At 35.0% G+C, this 19231-nt stretch overlaps 1 protein-coding gene across 1 annotated transcript in view; it reads right to left on the bottom strand.

The window, feature by feature from the left end:
• The window catches only part of DMXL2 (Dmx like 2), a 110148-nt gene that overhangs the window by 70590 nt on the left and 20327 nt on the right, over nt 1-19231 (bottom strand). The window contains exons 2-6 of the mRNA XM_074329184.1: nt 15108-15233; nt 12617-12688; nt 9952-10030; nt 8995-9130; nt 8281-8347 (exon numbers count right to left, since the gene is read on the bottom strand). Of these exons, the coding sequence (XP_074185285.1) occupies nt 8281-8347; nt 8995-9130; nt 9952-10030; nt 12617-12688; nt 15108-15233 (480 nt within the window). The remainder of the gene's footprint in view (nt 1-8280; nt 8348-8994; nt 9131-9951; nt 10031-12616; nt 12689-15107; nt 15234-19231) is intronic.

Here is a 19231-nt window from a genome sequence, read left to right as displayed (position 1 = left end):
AATACTCCTGCACCATCTACCCTTACCCCCAAAATAACTGAACCTGATTCTAACCCATGGACAATACATGCATCAAAGAATAAATCACAATAAAAAAAAGTAAAATTTTTGTTTAGAATAATACAAATAATACATATAAAAACTTATGGTATTAAAAATACTTGTGGGATAAGCTAAGCTTAGAGGAAAATCTACAGGGTTAAATGTATATGCTACAAACAAAAAAGGCTAACATTCATCTAAGAGTTTGAAAAAAAACAGAACGATCCGACAGAAATAAATGAAACAGAAAACAAACATGAAATACATAGGTCTACAAAACCAAAAGTTAGTTCTTTGAAAACTTATAAAATTGATAAACCCTTAGTGAGATAAATCAAAGAGAGAGAGAGAGAGGAGAGAGAGAGAGCAGGCATAAATAGCCAGTATCAGAAATGAAAAAGAAATCACACATATATTACAGATATTAAAAAGACAAAATGTTCTGCACAACTTTATGCCAATAAATTTGAAAATGTAGATGAAATTGGAAAATTCTAATATAACTCACCAAAAGTGACATAAAAAATAAATATAAAACCTGAATAAGCCTATAACTATTTTAAAAAATGAACCCCACAAAGAAAATTCCTGGTCCAGATGAACAACTATAATGTACACCTGAAACTGATATAATATTGTATGTTAGCTAATATTTTTTAATAAAAATCTTTAAAAAGAGGGGTGGAGGGGGAGAGCTACCAAGTAGCCCAAAACCAGAAACAAAAACAACAAAAAGGAAGAAAGAAAAAGAAAACAGTTCCAGATAGCTTCACCAGCAATTATTTAAGAATAAAACTATATCAATCTTTCACAAACTCTTACATAGGTAGATAAAAGGGAACTTTCGAATCTGTTTTATGAGGCCAGCATCTGTCAAGGACAATACAAAAAAAGAAAAAATTGCTTGCCAAATCTCACTCTAACACATAGATCTCATAAATCATAAACCAAATATTAGTAAACCAAATCCAGCAATGATGATACATTACAGTCAAGTTGGGATTGTTCCAGAAACACAAGGTTTATTTATTTAACACGTGGAAATACGTCTATGTATTTCATCTCATTAAAGAGTAAAAAAGAAGAAAATGATCTCATTAGATGCAGAAAAAATAAGATTCAATATCATTTGTGATTTAAAAAAAAGAAAATTCTAGCAAACTACAAATAAGAAGGAAACTTCCTTTATCTGAAAAAGAATATCTATCATAAACACTTATAGTAAACGTCATACTTAATGGTAACACAGCAAAAGGTATCCTTTAGAGGCTGGGAATAAGAAAAAGATACCTACTCGCACCACTTTTATCAACATTACACTAGAGGTCCTAGATACTGTATAAAAAAAAAAAAGAAAAAGATATAAAACACGTGAAAGTTAGAAAAGTTGAAATAAAACTGTCATTATTCACAAGTAATATAATTACGCACACAGAAAATCCAAACAGATATACAGAGGACTTACTAGAATTAATAAGTTTAGTAGTAAGATTGCTGGGTATAATAAACACAATATCCAAAAATTAAGTGTATATATCAGTAACAACTATAAAATGAAATTTATATAAGGATGCCATTTCTACCAACATTAAAAATATCAAATACCGAGGAATAAAGCTAATAAAAGAAGTTCAGGAAACACAGAAAATCATAAAACATTACTGAGAGAAATAAAAAGATCTAAAATAAATGAAGGGCTGCTATGTCACATTCATTGATGGGAAGACTCAATTGTAAAGATGTCAATTCTCCCCAAACTGATCTAGATTCAATGCAATACCAATCAAAATCACAAGAGGTTTTTTGGTTTGTTTTGTAAAACTTATCAAGCTTATTCTAAGATTAACATGGAAATACAAAGGGCCAAGAATAGATCATCTAAAAGAAGAAAAAACAAGATGGGAGGACTTGCTCTAGCAGATAGATAACAAGACAATTTAAAAGCTATTGCATTTAAGACAGGTGGCATTGGTACAAGGAAAGACCAATGGACTAGAGAAAAGAACTCAGGAACAGACACACAAACATAAACATTTGATTTTATGACAAGTGGTAATACAGAGCACTGGAGAAAGAAGAGGATTTTCAATAAATTGTGGACAACTGGATATCCACAGAGGAAAAATGAAACTTGACCTCTTCCTCAAACCATACCTAAAAATTATTCCACATGGATTTTAAACCTAAATGTGAAAGACAAAAAATAAAATGTGCAGATTTTAGACCAGAGGTTCTTCGCCTGAGGTCCTCTGACCAAAAGGGCCAGTGAATAGACATAAAAGATATTTGTGATACATCAACTGTATTGTCTTATGCCTTAACTTTTAGTGTATGAGTTCCAACTGACAGCATCCACATCTCTTTGCCTGGGGTTTTCTAAGAGCTGTTTGTGAGGGCTGAGAGTGCCATGCCCTTAGCAGTCCTCAACCAATGAGTAACACATGTAATGAATATGTGTGAGGAATGTAATGTTGTGAGGAACACTGGCTCCAACAGTCACCCAGAGATTTAAGTGTGTTAATCACCTGCATAGGTTAATATACACTTTATTAAGCAACTTCACTTCCTGGCCTCAAACCCAGTCTATTTCTTTGTGATCATTCCCCATATTAATTACTTATGCTCGAATCCTTGTCTTGGGATCTATTTCTTGAGCAATCAAGAAAACTAAGATCCAGAATTACCATGAATTTGAGTGGGAAACAATTATTTCTCTATTTTCGTAACTGCCAATTGAAGGAAATGTTAAACTTAAATTACAAATATAAGCAACAAACCAAAGTAGTATTAGCAGGACATGTGACTGTCTCTGACAGAAATCACAATTTTTTATTAATTACATTAGTTCTGCAGGTATCTCAAAATAGTATGTATACTGCTCACTATTTTGAAATTGTGAGTTTTCATATAATTTACTACAAAACTACACACGATTGCAGTCTTTCTTCTATAATGTTGCATAGTCTTCCTCTCTGTAATGTCATCAACTGTTGAGCAACTACCTCTGTGCCAAGTAATTACTCAGCCACAAAACAGTTGAGTGTTCTAGAGATAAACTCAAAAAGCTGGGGTGAATTCTGGTGTTTTTGGAACCAGAATAGGGTTCCAAAGGCAAGGATAGGGTTATCCTTGCCCTGTAAAGTGTAATATGGAAGTTTTAATTCCATATACAACAACACAATTAAACTTTAACTTGTGATTTTTAAATGTAATTTTTGTTACTGAATGTATTAATGTAAAAGAACATTATGGCTATTATCACAAATTTATTTATTTATTTATTTATTATTTATTTTATTGGGAAGAGAACAGGACTTTATTGGGGAACAGTGTGTACTTCCAGGACTTTTTTTTTTTTTCCAAGTCAAGTTGTTGTCCTTTCAGTCTTAGTTGTGGAGGGCGCAGCTCAGCTCCAGGTCCAGTTGTCATTGCTAGTTGCAGGGGGTGCAGCCCACCATCCCTTGCCAGAGTTGAACCGGCAACATTGTGGTTGAGAGGATGCACTCCAACCAACTGAGCCTTCCGGGAGCTCAGCAGCAGCTCAGCTCAAGGTGCCGTGTTCAATCTTAGTTGCAGGGGGCAGAGCCCACCATCCCTTGCGGGACTTGAGGAGTTGAACTGGCAACCTTGTGGTTGAGAGCCCACTGGCCCATGTGGGAATAGAACAGGCAGCCTTCGGAGTTAGGAGCACGGAGCTCCAACTGCCTGAGCCACCAGACCGGCCCACAAATTTATTTATTTATTTTATTTTTTTTTAATTTTATTTTATTAAATTTATTGGGGTGACAATTGTTAGTAAAATTACACAGATTTCAGGTGTACAATTCTGTATTACATCATCTATAAATCCCATTGTGTGTTCATCACCCAGAGTCAGTTCTCCTTCCATCACCATATATTCAATTCCCCTTACCCTCATCTCCCACCCCCCACCCCCCGCCCCCGTTACCCTCTGGCAACCACTAAACTATTGTCTGTGTCTATGAGTTTCTGTTTCTCATTTGTTTGTCTTGTTCTTTTGTTATGTTTCCCTCTGTTTCTTCTTTTATTTCAGTATATATTTCAATTCTGGATTTATTTTGAGTGGTTACCCTTAAGTTTATGTAAAAGAAAGTTTGATATTTAGAGTATTCCATTTTCTTCAGCACGCTTACTTTCTCCATTCCCATATTCTGGTTCAGGCCTTTACTCTCCCCCTTTTTGAGTTGTGGTTGCCACAAATTGTCCCTGTTGATGGTGGTCGAATAGCCTCCTTTAGTATTTCTTGTAGTGCAGGTCGTGTATTAGAAAATTCCCTCAGCTTCTGTATGTCTGGAAAGGTCTTTATTCCTCCTTCATATCTAAAGGATATCTTTGCTGGATATATTATTCTTGGCTCATGGTTTCTCTCTTTCAATAGTTTGAATATTTGGTTCCACTCCCTCCTGGCTTGTAGAGTTTCTGCTGAAAAATCTGATGATAATCTAATGGGCTTTCCTTTGTAAGTTACCGTCTTCTTTTCCCTGGCTGCCTTGAGGATTCTTTCTTTGTCGTTGATTTTAGACAGCTTCAATACAATGTGCCTTGGAGAAGGTCTGTTGGGATTGAGGTAACTAGGTGTTCTATTTGCTTCTTGGATTCGAGGGTCCAGTTCTGTCCACAAATTTGGGAAGTTCTCATCGACAATTTGTTTGAATATATTCTCTGTTCCTTCTCTCTTTCTTCTCCTTCTGGTATGCCCATTATTCTTATATTGCTCTTTCTGATGGAGTCAGAAAGTTCTTGTAAGTTCTTTCATTTCTTTTAAGTCTCAAGTCTCTTTCTTCTTCTATTTGTGTCATTTCCAGGTTTCTATCTTCGATGTCACTGATTCTTTGCTCCATCTGGTCAACTCTACTACCTAAGCTGGTTATTTCATTCTTAATTTCTTCTATTGAGTTCTTAATCTCCAGAAATTCTATTTGGTTCTCTTTTAAGATTTCAATCTCTTTCGTAAAATGCTCATGCTGTTCTTTGATTGAGTTTCTGAGTTCCTTTAACTGCCTATCTGTGTTTTCTTGTATCTCGTTGAGTTTTTCAGAACTGCAATCTTGAATTCTCTGTCATTTAAGTCACATATTTCTGTATCTTTAAGTGCCTTCTCTGGAGATTTTTCACTTTCTTTCTGAGCTATCTTGTTGCCTTGGTTATTCATGGCGATTACTGGTTTACTATTTCTCTTCCTAGACATCTACAGGAGTGACTTCTGCAACAGGTTGATAAGCGGTCTTTCTTTTGTTTGCCAGTACTTGTTGGTAGAATGTTTTATTATTTCTCCAACTGCAACTTATTTTCTTCTCCCACACAGTAGTGCTATGTTTTCTCTGCACTATTCCAACTTCTCACACAATGGGGGATTCCCTGGGAGACGGGCTTCTCCTCTGTTAATAGTTCGTCTAGGTCACAGGGCGCAGTGTCCCGGAGGGTATCGGAGAGCTTTTGATGTTCGAAAGCTCTTCCAGCTGCTGATTCAGAGCCCGTATATTTCAGCAGTTCTGTTTACTCCTGCAGGGATCCGCCCAGATAGGTGGGGTCAGGGGCGGGGTGAGTTGTGAGAGGTGGCCCAGAGCAATGGCGGCGACCACCACCACAGCCGGTCCTGCTTCCACAGCTCTCTCCCCTTTGCTGGAACTAGTTGGGCTGTGAATTTGTGTTTGCAGTCCACAGTTCTCAAAACAGCAAATTTTCTGTTGTTTTGATCTGACACTGCTACTGTTTCGCTTTTAGCACCGGGCAGGTGGGGGCGGGGCGAGCTCTGGGAGGGGAGGGAGGGGGCGGCTAGTCTCAGTGCCTAAGGCTCCGTTCTCTGCTCGGCAGTGCGGGCTTAAACCACCGTTTTCAGCCTTTTTCCCTCAGTCTTTTCTCCGAGGTCTCTGCCGTGAGCGTTGGGTTCAGCCGTGTTATATGCTGTCCCCTCAGCCCTGTGGAGCCCTGGCGGAGCCCTAGCAGTCCGATCTCCCGCAGCTGCGGTAGTTCCGGGAAGCAGCGAGCTCGGAGCACTGAGCTGGGTCTGCGTCCTGCGCCCGCGCGGCTCCGTCTCCGCGCACTTCTCCCTTTCCTCCTCCCTCCACTCGCGAATCTCCCACCTGTAGGTGATTTCAGTCGGTAGTGGGCCTCTTCGTGTTGCCTGTCTGCTGTGCAGGGAGTCCTTTGTGGAGTTTTTGTTGTTCGATTCTTTGTAAATTCCAGGGGAGCTTTACAGAGGCTCACCTCACTCCGCCATTTTTCCGGAAGTCTGGGAAATTTATTTTTTAATATCTCGAAGCTGTATTTTAATAACTGTATGGCAAGTTCAAAACTATAGAAAACTAAACATTATATTATTTGAGAATTCATACATGTGATACTATAAAAAAAAAAAAGACAATGAAATAAAACATAAAATTCAAAATTCTGGTTGCCTGGGTGGAAGGGAAAGGAGGAGATGCAAGCAGGACTATAAGAAACCCATTAGTTGTATATTCTTTGTCTCAAATTGAGTAATAGGTCCATGTGTATTTGTTTAATCATTATACTTATATATGTTTTATATGTAGTCTTTTATATTTATGAAATATTTATCATTTAAAAAGGCATAAGAAAAAACTCTTGAAAATTAAAAATGTGATAGCAGGAAATAATTATCCCAGAGTTTAAGCTGAAAAATCCTCCAGAAATTAAACAAAACCATAGAGATGAAAAAATGTTTTTAAATTAAAAAATTAAAAAGATGAAGAGATGGACAATGGAGAGAGGGGGAAAAAAGTAAATTAGAGGATCAGTATAGAAGAATCTACTTCTAAATAAGGGGAGATTCAGAGAGAGAGAAAAGACAACATGAAAGAAGGAAATAACACAAAACAAATAATATAAAATAATCTCCCTAAACTGAAGGACATGAATTTCCAGATTGAATAGGCCCACCAAATTACCGGCACAAGTCTTTATCCCTTAGAGATACATATTAAATATTTATAGATGACTGCCCCGTATCATGACATCATCATGAAATTTCAGAACAGCAGGAAAAAGGAGAAGATTCCTAAAACCTCTATAAGCTGGAGATGGGGGGAGTATGGTCGTAAGGCACTGTACTTCTCAAATGGCAACATTGGAAGCTAGAAGGCAACAGAACCACTACTTAAAAAATTCTGAGGGAAAATTATTTTCAATCCAATTCTGCGCCTGGCCAAATCAAGCATAAAAGCAGAAGAAATACTTGTTCAGATTTGCAAGGCCTCAAAATGTTTTTCCCACTCATCTTTTCTAAGGAACCTACTAGAGGATATCACCATCAAAACAAGGAAAGAAGATAAATGATGCTAAGAAACAGGGAATTTAATAAAGATAGGCAAAGAGAATCTCCTGAGATTGCTAAAAGAAAATCCCAAAATGAGAGCTCTAGTTTAGAGTTGGAGAGCAACTAAGCCAGATTGGAGCAAAGAGAATACACATCTTCAAGATACCTCCTATGTGGGATTGTGATGAGAGAAGATGCAAAAGCTGTCAGAGGTTTAGGGAACGGATTAGGTATATAGAAAACTAAGCAATTAGTAAAACTAAGTAATTATTAACTCCAAAGTAATTATTCTGTGAAGAATATTTTGCACAATCAATAATGTGAAAAATAAATACTTACCCAAATATTACAAGATAATCTACATCAGGAAGACAGGAGGAAGGGAAGTGATTTGTGTATATGCTAGAAGTAGAGAGAGGGTTGGGAACATCAGCTAGAGAACAGAAGTCTCAGCTTCCACAGTACGAAAGCAAGAATGATACATAAAAATGAAAGGGGAAAAAAAATCAAGAAATGGGAGCATAAGCAAGTTATTTAGGAACATGGGAGGAAGTACCAATATATGCAATATGACAAATAACTGCCTCCAGGACATAGGACTTAAGAGCAGGAAGAATGGAATGTTTCTTTTCATTGTGACTCTAGTGGTACTGTTTTCCTTTTTAAGTTATGGACATATGCTATTTTTTAAACATAAAAATTAATTTTAAAAAACATTTTTTTAAAAAGGTCAAATAAGAATAATAATAGCCATTATTTCCCAAGTCCCTACTATCTAAGGGAAATATACCTGATCTTCACAAATCTATCACTATTCCTCAGGCTAGCTTTGCAGAGTAACATTATCCCAATTTTACAGATGAGAAAACTAAAAATGAGAACGAACAGGAACATTTTTAATTGTTTTGTTTCTTTTGTTAATGTTTTGTTTGGTCCTTTACCTTTCCAGCAGTAGCAAAATATTCACCATCAGGGGACCACTCCATCAAATGTACAGATACTGAGGTTCTAAAAAAAAACAAAGTTACCATTTTTAAAATCTGGAACACTGTATAGATGATTTTCAACATCATTAGAACAAGAATGTTCGAACTCTCTAAAAATAAAATATTTCACCTCCCTAAAAATACAAATTAATTAAAATTAATCCAAAATTCTCTTTGGGGATTCAAAGAATGCAATTAGCATGTATAAATGATATCTCCAATTTTACAAGCCCGACCAACATCCTAAATATAACATGTTAAAAATTAAGCTCACCATCTTCCCTGGCTAATTGGTCCCCTTCACATAATCCATACCGTTACTAGTTCAGCCATCCTTCCACTTGAAAGAGGGACTGTCAACATTCATCACATCTTCTCCCTCCCATCACCATCCACACCTCTTCCATTAATGAGTAATCCCTATGTGTCAATCCTGTCAACCCAAGTACTGAGGTTATTACTATGAAAATATTTTGCCCTTTTTAAAAACAATCAACTGTAGCACAGATTGAAGATACGTATTATGATAAGTTTTGGTTAGAAAAATTCTACTTTCTAGGCTTCTAAATGCAATGGTACCATCAAAAAATAAAGATGATTGTGAAACATATTTTAGGAGGCTTTTTTTTTTTTAAATAAATGAGCATAACAACAGAATTAGACACTTACTTGCACTGCCAGATGCACTTCCAATCACTTAAAACTGGAGGAATTTTATTATCAATTTCTTCCTCTTCTTCCAGAATGTCACCTTCTGGAGGAGCCCACAGCTGAAGGGAATCAGTTGCTGTCAACAATCTGTTATCTGAAAATTAAAGAATGTTCTACTGAATAAGCAGGGATTATCTAGAGAAAGAAACACATCAGCTGCTACATAGGTCTAAAAACTGTACTGTGAAAAATAAGCAATATTGTTTATGAAAAAAATTCTAAAAATCCACTAGGCAAGAAAGAGTAATTCTTGCAGGAAACTTGAGAACAAAAAAGAAAAGCTTACTGGCAGAGAGCTATTATTTATCAGATAAATCTTTTCTAAAAATAACTGAAAAAATACAATTAAAAAACAAACCCAAAAAATACCACATAGAATGTTCTCAGGATATAAGATATAACTAATGAAATATAAGGCAAAATTAATGAAATCTGCTTTTCTACTTGGAATATAAAAATTATCTTCATTAAAAAAAATTATCCTCATTAATTGTGAATGTAAAAAGGATAAAAGCCATTACCATTAGAGATTTCTAATCTTTCAAAATTAAAGACAATAATTTCCTGAAATACAAATAACAAAATGAGATAGGTTTCTTTGGTCATGTTTTATTTCTGATTTCTTTCTTAATAAATAGAATTAAAGGTAAAATGCAGCACATGTTCAGTAAAGAAACAAATCACCGTTCTTAAAATAAAATATTGAAAGACAGGGCGAAAAAAAGCACAGAACTAATAGTAAATTCAGCACTGTATAAAGTAGTGTATACCAAGAAGAAAAAAGTACACTCATTTACTAGCAAAACGAAAATATACTATTGATCATTTTATTATGGGAGATTATATATCACATCATAATCATATATTTAAAACAAATATTTACTTTTCATAATTTCTAATATAATTACTAAATACCTTGAGGGTCCCATGCTAAATTGTATGTCACGGAACTCAAAAAAAACTGCCCAGTTTTAAGCCACTGACACTTGAGTTGCTGAAACATAGAAAAAGGTCAGATTTTAAAAATAATATCCACAAACACTACCATTTCATCATTTTCATCAACTTAAGACCTTATGATCGAAAACAAAGATTTAAAAATTTCACTATTATTTCCAAAATACCATTTTTTTAAAAAAACCTTCCAATAGTTCCACTTACTATTTATTCTACCATATCAAGCTGCTTGCCATGCCCAAACAAAGCATGTTATCTCAGGCTTCTTTCCACATCTATAAACATATTCTTATACTTAAGATATGCTTTCCTCTCTTCTCCACCTGCAAACTCTTAGGCTTACATCAAGATCTAGCTATATCATCACCTCTGCTGTGAATCTTTTTCTGACATACTAGTAGCTCTCATCGCACTTTTTACATTCTACCATTATAACACTAGTCACACTGAATATTTGTTCATATGTCTGACTCTCCCATTAAATTACAGCTCTTCAAGGGCAGGAATTATGTCTTCAGTGTTGTAATGGCAAGTCTACAGATGCTCGATAAATATTTATGAAAACAAAATACACCTTAGGAAAAAGTGCAAATTATCACAATTCTATGGACTCAATGTCTAAAATAAAACTAGATATGCCTCCCCAAAAGTCAACAAACTTGAATTATATAATATATAAAATCTACAAACCTGACCTATATTATATTTATTTGAATAATTTCCATTATTTTTCTTACTATTTTCATTCTAAAAGGTAGAAAGAAAATTTAAAGTTTAAAAGTCAAAGGCCTCTGTCATCAAATACAATATCTAAGTAAAAAGACGTTTAGGTATTTCTTTGTAGTACACAAATATAAAATGGCCTCATGGTAAATTGTACTGCAACATACAGCTGTGTGGCCTGAGGCAAGTTATACATTAATCGCTTGGCAAGTACTAATAATTTAATAAATGGCAATTCCCTTTCTCTTTATAATATTTTTAGAATCGCTAATAATTTATTCAAGATTTCATAACTATCCAGAGGCAGAATTTTAAAATATAACTACAAACCTGAATTTCATTATCTAAAAATAATTTTATATTTTCAATTAGGGTAAATGTTAATTTCCCATCACTGCTGAACAAACAACAGTTGCAATAGTATTTTAAATACTGTTCAACAGATCTATTTCAGAGTAATAATTAAATCATTCCTACAACTAAAGATATTGCTAATACTCTTTCCTTTAGTATTTCTCAGAGTGTAATTGATGAACCAACTACATAGCAGAAATTTTGAGAGTGAGGCTTGGAGTCTGAATTTTCAATAGGAACCTCAGGTGAGTCTTAAGCACTCTAACATTTGATATCCATTTTATAATACTATCATAGGGAAAAGACTAATATTCTAATTCATGTTTTTTTTAAAGTAAAAAGAAATTCCAATATATATATTTAATAAAACATCAAAATCACTTGTTTTAATGTATTTAAGAGTATACCTTTTTTAAAAAAAAATTACTGGTAAATATATACTCTTGGCATTCAGATTTCACATTGGCATTTTTCACTATTTGTGAGTGATGATGGAGTTCCTATGCATGCAGTAACTTTTAAAGGGGTTAATAATTCTAACCATATGGGATTTTCTGAATATTCAGTAAGATAAAATAAAATACAGCACCCAGAATGAATCTGAATGGTTCTCAATGTGTTATGCTAGACCACTTATCTGGTAAGTGAATTTACCTAAGCTCCTAACTCCTTCATTCAACAAATATTTAGGAGACTATTATGTTCCAGATATTAATATATTCTAAGTACTTGGGATGCATTGGTGAACAAAAGAAATAAAGCTCCCTACTCTCATGAAGCTTACATTCTAAATAGTAAACAATAAACAAACAAGATAGTGTTATGGAAAAAATTTTAAAATAGAAGGATAGGGAGGTTAAAATAAAGGTGGTAGAAGCAAGTGACAATTTTTAAAAGAGTGATGAAGGTAGACCCCATTGAGAAGGTTATTATCAAGCAAAACCTTAAAGGATCTGCAGGAGCTGGCTGTGGAGCTATCTAGAGAAAGAATAACATTCCAGAGAAGAGAACAACCAATGCAAAGGCCCTAGATGGGAGGGTAACTGTTCTAAGAATAGTAAAAATGCCAGTGTGGCTGGAGTGACATCAGAGAGGACAAAAACGGTAGGAGATGAGCTCTGAGAAGTAATAAGTGGATGGTGGGGCAAAGAAAGGCTGTGGTCTATTCTAAGGCTTTTTGGATTTGAATCTGAGGGAAATATGGAGCCATCACAGTTTTAAGCAGAGAATGTCATGATCCGTTCTGCTGAGAAAAGAGGAGAAAGGGGGATAGAAACAGCTATCAGACAAAGAATAGTCTAGTAATCTAAACAAGAAATAACAGTTCAACTAGGGTCAATCCCAATTAACAAGGTAAATCTCAATTAGCAATATTCTAGAAAATTGAGTTTCTAAAAGGCCTGGGGATATGTTCCTAGTGAATGTAAAAGATCTACCATAAAGCACCAGGCCACCTTATAACACCGGTTCCTGAGGAGCTCTTTATTGCTATCAACTGGATTCTAAATTTAATTCTAAAAGTTTTCTACTATCATTTAGTACTTACACAATTTCTCTTATGAGAATTTATGCCCAAGGGCTCAAAAATACAAACAGCATTACCATACGAAGCTGCAATCTAAAAAAGAATGAACAAAGCATTAATTTTTAGGAAAAGAAAAAATAAAGACAACCACCTTTTCACAATAATGTATGAACTAATTACATATAATAACAATCCCAATACAATATTCATGATTTATTCCCTTCCGTAAACATTAACTGGAAAAGTATTGGACTTAAGAATCTCTTCTCTATTATCAAAAATTCAGCAGGCTTCATTTTACGTATCAAATACAAGGCTGATCTACAGCAAATACGAGGTTGACCTATTAAAGAAATCATCGTTTTCTGTAGGAGGTTTTTCATTTTTAATATAGAAATAACTTTATTAACAGACACATTTCAATAGTACATCTGTCAGAAACTTTATAATCCAGTCACTATAAAAACCATGAGAAGTAGAGAAAGACATCAAAGAGTAACAGGTATTAAATATATACCAAATAAAATGACATTAATTACACCATCAAACAAAGAATGCCAACTGGGAAAACCATCTAGAAGGTATAGAGAAAATGGACTAAGGAGAAATCAAAGAGACACCGACTGCATCTGGAGGAGAAAGAGCAGATGCAGACATCTCCCGGTGGACTCTGTTCCAGGTCACATACCTGATAAGAAGGGACATAAACCCCTCTCTCCCTAGAAACTACCAGAGCCTGCTTTTCAATAATTCCTTAAAAGCCATTTCCGGTTTATCCTTCTCCTGGCAAGAGGGAATCAACGACAGGGAACAGACCATTAACCATCCCTGCTGATACCTCTAGACCTAACAGTTAACTTATAAACTTAAATTAAAGTATGTATTCTTTTAAGGCCAGCCAAAAAGGTCTACTGTGATTTCAGGGTACACTCATGCCAAAGTGATTTTAACTTGTTACTTAATATCTAACATTCTTTCTTTAAAAAAAAAAAAGCTTTTAATCCACAATGGTAAGGGAGAAGCTACTTAAAATGCCTGGCTGAGGTAATACTTAGGCAAAACATGCTATGAATGATCACATTCAACGTGTCAGTCAATGAATGAATGATTATAACTGGCGCCAGTTATCACCACAATGACTGTGGACAAAGGAAATAAAAGACAATATATCAAAAATGTCATATTTTTACCTTCTTTATCTTCCAGGTATAGAAAAGTAAAAACATAGATATGAACACCAAGGCCTTATATATTTAAAAAAAAACAACAAAACAAACTTTGCTTCCATAGAATTTTATTGTGATTATTACCAGCACATAAATAATTTATTAAAATTCATCTCTGACAACTATTGTACATCACTAGGCAGGTTTAAAGCTACCTTAATTGGCCTACGGAGATCAGCAATGAAAAACGAATGACAGAAATCTGACACTCTCAGTGTTCTCTAAAAAGTAAGCTATATTTAAGAAAAAAAAAAATTGGGAAAAGTCAGAAAAGCAAGAAACAAGTATCAGAAAACACCAGGAAACTCAGTACTTCAATATTAGGTCAATTATATCACTGGATTGCCATATTATGCTATATTAGCACAAATATTAAAGCTTGATACAAGCAGCGGGGTGAGACAGCAGAAATGGTATTATAATAATGTATTTTTTGGCATAAATTTGCATGGTTACTATTTATCACCATGAATATTCTGATTTAACATATCCTTGAAAAAAAATGTTATTACTCAGTAAAGAAAAATTAGAGACCACTAAGGCTGTTTAAATTATTACAATTATGACAGGAAAAATCTCATTTTCATATTCTTGTAGAGCCATTCAACTCTGCTACACAGTATTGCCCTTGCTGCATTGCTAGAGTATACAGCAAATATGATATATTTACTTTACATTAAATAAACCATAATGTTATGTACATTAGGCTTGAAATGTGGGGAGAGGGGTGAAATTTGATGAAATTTGAACTATATCAAAATAAACCCTGTTTTAAAGTCTGAAGGGAATAAACATTAAGATTCTTCACTCAACAAATAAACTTTCATTAAATTAACAGAAACTACAAAGCACCTGTTATATGACAAATATTATTTTAGACATTAAAAACTTGGCAAAGTTCTTGATAAAAATTTGATGTTATTATAATTTTGGGGAGAGATAAGGGATGCTAGCTAGAGAAGATAAAAGTTTGCTTCCCTACTATTGATTTAATAGTTGCTAGAATATTAACTGGCAGAATATCAGTACCCACAGGATTGTGAGGCCTACAGATCTTTTAAGACTGTATACACCTGTAGAACAATTAATTATCACATTGTCAGCTTAATGGCTCTTTACAATTTGTATACAAATATCACTTCACCCACTCCTATCGATAGGCATCTAAGCAAGGTATATTAATAAGAAACTGTAGGCAAGCCTTGTAGAAAAAGATAAGAATACTCTAGGATTGTTAAATATATTAAAGGATGACATATAATAAAGTAATTAAATCCCTTACTTACTCTTCCATGTTGGTGAGAACACTCCACACAGCTGACTTGGATGTTTCCATGCTTAGCACCAGGTATGATCTGCACACATTCAAAGTCACTTGCCAAAATAACAATATCACAGCCTGACCCATATGCCTAAAAAGGAAAGTTTTACAATATATAAGATACGTAACTTTTGAATTATGATGACAGTTTATCCTAGATTTTATTGCCATTGTAATTGTGTACATTAACACATTTTACAGAAATAGTTAATGTAAGAATATTAAGAATACCAATTTCCAAATAAGAACATTAAGTCACATCAAAAAATGGGATGATGACACCCTACGCATTATCATTCAAAACTGCTATTATCAGGAAAAGGGTCCTTGCAGTTGTTAAACACTATGGGCTCTGTCCTGCGGGTCAGAAATCACACTGCTTAGAGTTTCTCTCCAAAGCTCATCTCAGTAAACTCCAAAGAATAAAACCTCCATCTGAAAGTAATAAGGCACTGAAGACTACAATTGTGTTCCCAGGTTTCAAACGAGGCTTGAGAAAGATCACGATAGAAATCAGATGCATTTTCCAACACAATTCCACATGGCTTAAAGAGCTAGTTAAATAGACATGAGCCTCTGAGACAGAATTACATGCACTAAGGCAAGGACTAAACTTAAAACTCAGCTGCCTAAGAGAATCCATGAGTAAGCCTGCCTGCCCCTTTCCCTCAACCTTGAGGGAGTGAGGAAACCAAGCCAAAGTGGTTTCACAAAAAGGTTAAATAAAATACAAAATAAAACTGATTTATATAAAATATTGGCAAATACAACTATACAGTCAAAAAATAAAATAACACAAAATTAAGTTCCTGGAAAATTCTCTTGTTCAACGTAACTATAATGTGCAAAACCACATATTTCTTCCTATTGCCACACTTTTTGGTGTACGCCATTCCTGTTTTGCAACTTGGTGAATTTTATGATGACATAAGGGGCAGACAGTGGGGACATGTGTTTTTGCTTCCAAAATCACCTGATGATTAAATATTCCAAATAACTGAACAATCTAATTCTCAAATGAAAAAGCCCCATTAAAAGCAACATAAATATAAAATTTATGAGGTTGTATTTTTCCTCACTATTTCTACACCTTTAAGCAATATGGTCATGTCCTACAAAATATAGATACCCAATAGCCAGGGCTGACATGTGAGGACACCTAATTTAGTGACCTCTGCCCTGAAGAGATCCTCGTGTGGCTGCTAATGAAAAGAGGGAAATGAAGATAAAGAAGAGATAGGAAGACAAACACTACTTCTACAGGTTACTAAACCTTCCAATGTTGCCAAAATCCTGCTATAACCACTATAAACCATTTCAACTCATAAATTTACAAATACCAAAAAATTCACCAAAAGAAAAACAAAGAATGTTAAGCAAAGGAAATATGGGGGGGAAATCACTCACAGGAGGAAATAACCACTTATATTCTTACACCATGTATTCAAGAAAGCTGAACTGAAAGGGAATATTGAGTATAAGCAGAAGAAATGTTTGTATCTCCATGCTAATCTGTAAAATTATATTATTAAAATAACCTTACCCCTAAACAACATTTCACAATTTCCAAAGTGCTTTATAGAATTATCTCAGCAAGGTGGATTGATAGAAAGAGCACAGACATTATCTAGTTTGGAATTACACATATTGGGCTTTCAATTGTGGTTCTGTTATACTGTGTGATCTTAAGCAAGTTACTTAAGCTCTCTGAGCATTTCTTGTGGTAAAATGGAAGAAATAATACCTATCTCTTAGGATAATTTTGAAAATTAAAATAGAAAATCTATTTGCATAGTGCTTAGCACACATAGTTCATTTAAGAAACAAAACAGTGCACAATATCCCAAGCCTGGGCTAAGGATTGGGAACACAGGATCACAAGATGCGGTTCCAGTGAGTCTAATGGGGAAATGACAAAGTGAATCACCAATCACAAATAACAAACTGCCATGACAGATAAACCCAAAAACTACTAGAAGAAAACAGAAGGTACTCAATAAATGTTATATTACTCCCCCCTTTAATCTTTGCAACAAAACTGAAGGAAGATATAATCATTATCATGATATAAAGATAGTTCATTAATTTGTCCAGTTAGTAAGTGGAAGATGCTGAAACTCAGATTCTTACAATTCTTATGCTCCTTCCCCCAACATTACATATCAAAAGACACAAAATATTCCAGATAAGTATTTAGTACACTTGCTTCTCTAAAGATGAGCCAACCCTGGCAACTGCTACTATAGACAGACAGGCTCTTACTGCTCATTAAAAAGGATGTTTACTCTTCCCTAGATATTCATAATTGCTCGATTGTTTCCAGAAAAGATGCACCGTACTCCTTACCTGCAGGGAATCTTGCCATTTTTCTGATCCAGCAATAGTTCTCAAACCCAGCTGCATCAAAATCACTGAAGGAACTGGTTAAATATACAGATTGCTTGGTCCTACTCCAAAGTTATTAAATCAGAATATTCATGGATAAAAGATGTTGGCAAATATCTATCAAAATGTAAATACAATGTACTCTTTGATCAAATAAGCTCCTATTTTACTCTATAGGCATATTTATAAGTTTGCCAAAAAATATATATATCATAGAAGGATATTCTCTGCCTCATTATTTGTAGCAGCAAAAACTAAAAATAATTGTGTGGTGAAATAAATAACTGAATATCTATACACTGGAATACTATGCAGCTGCTAAACATTTAGACTAGTGCTCTAAAATGGCTTCAAATCCCTTATCAAACTAGTAATTATCATCATAATGGAACAATTATGTCTGGTACTGGTTTCCTATGGAACCACAGCTAGGCAATGCCTGCCATTTTATGTAGTATCCATGGTCACACCTAGAAGGGAACCCCCTAAACGATTGCACACTAAGAGCTTGCAAAACACAGAGGGAAAGTATTATTCTTTACCTTTCTCTAAAGAGTGTAAGGCACAAATAACCCATGTAGGGAAGAAGCGGGGACTCATAATCTATCCGTACTGAATCACACGCATTGTGTAACTGAAGGCTCACAAGATTTAATGATTTATATAAACGTGTGTTTAAATGTGTCTGGATCCCACTGCACTGAAAGGTCCATCAGATCAAGGACCATGTCGTCCTTGTTTACCACTGCAATCCCAGCAGCCAGCACATAGCAGCCCTCAATAAATATCTGTATAACAAATGAATGATTCAAAATCTTCCTAATATCTGGCTCCAGAAGCCTAAGTACCAGGAACCTTGGTCGAACAACATCGAGTTCAGATAGCTGACATAACCTAATAATTTGGCCAAGTCTAAGACAATAGCTATACAAGGAAAGAGAGGGAGATTTTGCTGAATTTCCAGTTTAACAGTATCATGGATTTAGAAGACCTATCTGAAAGGAATCTACCAAAGTCTTCCTTAATAATTTATCATTTACTGAATACCTGTTATGATCAGTCAGTCAGTCGGCTATGGTCATTATGAACATTGTATCTTCACAGGCCCCCTTTTAAACATGGAGAAACTGAGGCCCAGAAAGGATAAGTAATTTGTCCAAGTTTGTAAGAGTGAGGATCCATTTGCTTCATAATAAAGCCCCTGCTCTTTCCAGTGCATCACCCACTTCTACTCCATTAAGCTGTCGTATTAGTGCCAGAAAGTCCATGTTCATCGTTGCAATCCCAAGTAACTTACCATAGTATCCGGCCCAGAGGAAGGCCAATAGATGAGATGGTTTATACAAGATCTATAATTACTCAAGAGATTAATATTGTCTCAATTTTAGGTCAACAGCAATTTTGTTCCATTCTTCTTTCTCAGAATTCAGTTTTACCAGAGAAGAATTTATAGTGCAAGAGGAAGAGGGTGCTCACTGAGGCTGCAAGCAAATACGAAAATGACCCCAGAGTGTGGGATGTGGTCTCCCTTGTACTAGATAAATAAAATATCTCTGACTTAGCTGAGTATGAACTACTCCACAAACGGGAGACAGGCCACAGGGTCATTACAGGGAAGCAGAAAAAGGACATCAAGCCTTTTCTGGAGCAAATGGAATCCCTTAACCAGGTTCTTCATCCCTTGGGTTCACAGTAGAACTGCCC

Source organism: Rhinolophus sinicus, linkage group LG03 (assembly GCF_036562045.2).
Source record: "Rhinolophus sinicus isolate RSC01 linkage group LG03, ASM3656204v1, whole genome shotgun sequence".
Lineage (NCBI taxonomy): Eukaryota > Metazoa > Chordata > Mammalia > Chiroptera > Rhinolophidae > Rhinolophus > Rhinolophus sinicus.
The sequence above is the reverse complement of the archived record's forward strand: the minus strand, read 5'-3'. Positions and strand labels throughout refer to the sequence as shown.